At 47.9% G+C, this 3,661-nt stretch overlaps 2 protein-coding genes across 3 annotated transcripts in view; both read right to left on the bottom strand.

Annotated features, from left to right (window-relative positions):
* Positions 1-1,099, bottom strand: part of LOC123516021 — a 44,155-nt gene extending 43,056 nt beyond the window's left edge. The window contains exon 1 of the mRNA XM_045275020.1: positions 860-1,099. Coding sequence (XP_045130955.1) covers positions 860-948 — 89 coding nt within the window. The 5' untranslated portion in view covers positions 949-1,099. The remainder of the gene's footprint in view (positions 1-859) is intronic.
* Positions 1,100-1,715: 616 nt separating this feature from the next.
* The window catches only part of LOC123516017 (protein inscuteable homolog), a 185,211-nt gene continuing 183,265 nt past the window's right edge, over positions 1,716-3,661 (bottom strand). For both annotated transcript variants that reach the window (XM_045275017.1, XM_045275016.1), the window contains 3 exons: positions 3,346-3,524; positions 2,957-3,080; positions 1,716-2,708 (listed from right to left, as the gene is read on the bottom strand). In XM_045275017.1, coding sequence (XP_045130952.1) covers positions 2,577-2,708; positions 2,957-3,080; positions 3,346-3,524 — 435 coding nt within the window. In that variant the 3' untranslated portion in view covers positions 1,716-2,576. The remainder of the gene's footprint in view (positions 2,709-2,956; positions 3,081-3,345; positions 3,525-3,661) is intronic.

Genomic DNA, 3,661 nt, shown 5'->3' with positions numbered 1-3,661 from the left:
CATGTATTTTCATTTCTATCTCCCTTACTCAAGAATACCAACCACACCAAGCCAGGTGTCTGTAACATGAGAGAGAGAGAGAGAGAGAGAGAGAGAGAGAGAGAGAGAGAGAGAGAGAGAGAGAGAGAGAGAGAGAGTGTTTCGGTAAGGATTGGATGAATTAATGGTGGTGGTGGTGATGGTGATGGTTTGGCCGTCTTTCTTGGCATCACGAGTTGCAACACTTATTAGACGAACGAAGAATAGCGGGTAGTAGACAGAGATAGAGAAAAGGAAGACAGCAGGTAAGGAAGCTATATTATAGGTAGAGACGGAGGTGGGGGAGACAAGGAGAGGAAGACTGGGTGACAGGGGAGGGGGAGAGGATAGGAGAGCAGTGCCGAGGAGGGACGGGTGGAAGGGCCGAGATGTGGAGGGTAAGGGGGGTGTCGTGGGAGGTTGTGGAGGGACGGGTGGAAGGACCGAGACGTGGAGGGTAAGGGGGGTGTCGTGGGAGGTTGTGGAGGGGCGGGAGAGCAAAGGGAGGAAAAGGAGGGGAAGATACCAGCAGCGCATCCCTACTCTTAATACACAGTTAAATTTGGGACCATATCACATCTGAAGTGAAAACAAAAGAAGATCATGGCTCTGTCAATACGATGATTCAAATACTGAACTAGCTATTAAATGAGAGGTATAACTAGGACCAGAATTAGTTTTTGGTGGGAGTTTTGAATCTTAACCTGAATATCTGAGTCATATCCTTCCTATATCTTATCTTACTGCCTCAAAGCTTCTCCTAAAGTATTATCACTGTACTTATCCACAATCATAATACTGCATCCAAAAAATTTGCTACAGTCACAAATAAAATACTTACTTTGAAGTCGTTTCCGTGACACATGTCTTCTCAGCACCCGTAGAGGAAATGGCTGCGGCGGGTAGATCACTTCCTTGGTTCCCACACATCCTGCCCACCACAACTAACAATGCCACAAGTCCACAAGACTCTGTGATTCCTGAGGCTTCTCCGCGATACCTCAGGGGCCTCACAACTTGTTAGGGCTCGCGAGAAAAGCACTGTCAAGAAAGCACAAGGGCTATCACCTCCAGCACACACTCATCGCGTCACGTCGAGTGGCGTGCCTGCCTTGCCAACGGGACTGCCAACCCGGCGCACGCAACACCTCGTCACTTGCTTGTTTATTTCACTACACACATTTCCTTTTACACTACGTCTTTCCCGAGCGAGGAGTTTGTAGTGAGATAATGTGGTAAGATCATATGGAGGTTGAAAGGCACTGACAATACAATCAGTACCACTTTATCATCCGTTTATACTTTTTATTGTTTACCTTTGCGTAATGAAGAGTGAGTAGTAAGATGGTGTGGAGGTTAACAGGTACTTAAGATACAATAAGTACCATTTTATCTTCTATTTATTCCACTGCACATCTCTTTTTACAATATATCTTTGCCCAGGAATATGGAGGTAAAAGACAAGTGCTAGAAAGACTTACCACCACTAACGTCTCAGCTAGGATACAAGTCTGCGTTGTGGTAAACAAAAAAAACGCTGAAAATTAAGGAGATGTAAAGATGGATTGATAGCGTGTCTGATTCTCCAATACTTCCACTAATAAAAGTGAATACATCACTACACACTTACCAGACTTATCCTAAAACAGAATATACAAACAACAAAGGGATCGTGTGGAAGAGAAAGAAAAATCAGGAAAAATGAGTAAGTTTTATTCAAAAAAATATATTGCTGTACAGAAATACACCTCTACAACTATATTTGGTTCTGGGGTCTGACTAGGTGAGGGTCCGCCTACAGGAGTCTTGACAGGTAAGGACAGGTGAACACACTAATCAACGCTTACAAACATCACCTGCTGGCACACGAACACGTTTTCAAACACTTCGGAACAACAAAGTAAAATCACACGCCGTTAACATAGGTATAGTATTATTTCATCTGCCACTTTTTATCAGTAAACTTACCTCGCCTGATATATGTTATGTACAGTATATTATGATTATGAACGCACGCTGCGAGGCTGCTCGGGCGTGGCGGTGAAACAGGTCACTCCTCTCGCCATATTCCTCGTGCAGTTGAAATCCACGTTTGTCTCGACGCGTACACTCCTGCCCGGCACTTTCTCTCTTCCTTGAGCGGCTCGAACCAACACGCACAACACTTGTCCTCTGAACAGGCCTGAAACTCCTGCAGTGGTGAACTTGAGCACCCGCAAAGCACTACAGGATATTATAGCTGCTTATTGTAGTATATTCCGCAGCACTTTTAGCTCCACCGTGACTCTGAGACACACCACACTCGCTACAACTTGGCGTGTGATATACGAAAGGCGGCATCACGACTACTGTCACGTGTCTGCCTCTTGAGCTGGGTCGACGCACCGTATAATAAGGAACCGGTCGTCACTGACATCATGCAACAATAACGACCTCATTTGTTGACTTCCCTACTTGTAACTTCGTAACACAAATCCTTGGGCTAAAGTAATAATACAGAAGAGCAATACTATACAATTTCAATCCTAAAACTAACTCCTTCTCGACTCCTGCGTGGGTCATACGAAGCTCTCCTGCCGTGAAGAGTAGATAAGAAAGGAGTCCAGCAGCCGCGGCTCCACCAGCTCCGCCGCGTCTACGCCACGCAGCCCATCAGATCCCAGCGAGGATGACATCTTACGCAGCGCCGCCTGCAGGAGACACACAACACTGTTAGGTTATCCTAAAACAGATTCACATGAATGTTGAAGTGAAGTACATGTGGTAAACATTAAGTACACAATTTAGCATCCACCACAAGGGACGCCCTCGCGTTGTAAGGCGCCATCAGCGGACAGTTAAAACCGTATTTATGACAAGTAAGACTCAGGGTGTGTAGCGGTCAGGGCCAGTCCTCAGGACCACGGCGTCCTAACGCCATCACACGCCAGGAACTCACCAGGCAAGCGACGAGGACGGCGTCGCTGTGGTTCCTCTCGCTCTCGTCCTTGCAGAGGCGCACCAGCCGCTTGGCGCCGCCCTGCTCGGCCACCTGGCGTGCCACCGACGCCTCGCGACACAGCCTGCAGAAGGAACACATGAGACTGATGTGTGTGTGTGTGTGTGTAATTCACTGTAATTCACTGTTTGATCTGCTGCAGTCTCTGACGAGACAGCCAGACGTTACCCTACGGAATGAGCTCAGAGCTCATTATTTCCGATCTTCGGATAGGCCTGAGACCAGGCACACACCTTGTGTGTGTGTGTGTGTGTGTGTGTGTGTGTGTGTGTGTGTGTGTACTGTATTTTTCAAGATTTCTGCCATAATCATCCCGACTGGTTCCTTACCTAGAGAGGGCGATGGCCGACTTCTGCTGGACTCGCTCTGCCGTGGCCACCTCTGGCAGGCGGTGGGTTGGGGCGGGGCCGGTGTTGAGGAGCCCCAGCAGCACCGCCACTCCCCCACTCTCCACCACCTCTTCTGCTGCCTCCCTTGAGCCCGCCAGGTTGGCCAACACCGTCGCGATCTAAATGGCGAAGGAAAGCGGGAAAAAAATCAGAGCTTTATCGCGCATGACCTTGAAATATTCCAAATGGGACCCATCGCGATCTGCTATATAGGTACCTTCAACCGCCAGATGGATTAATTACTTCACAGCAAGTT

The sequence above is a fragment of the Portunus trituberculatus genome, chromosome 40 (assembly GCF_017591435.1).
Source record: "Portunus trituberculatus isolate SZX2019 chromosome 40, ASM1759143v1, whole genome shotgun sequence".
In the NCBI taxonomy this organism is placed as follows: Eukaryota; Metazoa; Arthropoda; class Malacostraca; order Decapoda; family Portunidae; genus Portunus; species Portunus trituberculatus.
Note: the sequence above shows the minus strand (reverse complement) of the source record. Positions and strands in the feature narration are given on the sequence as shown.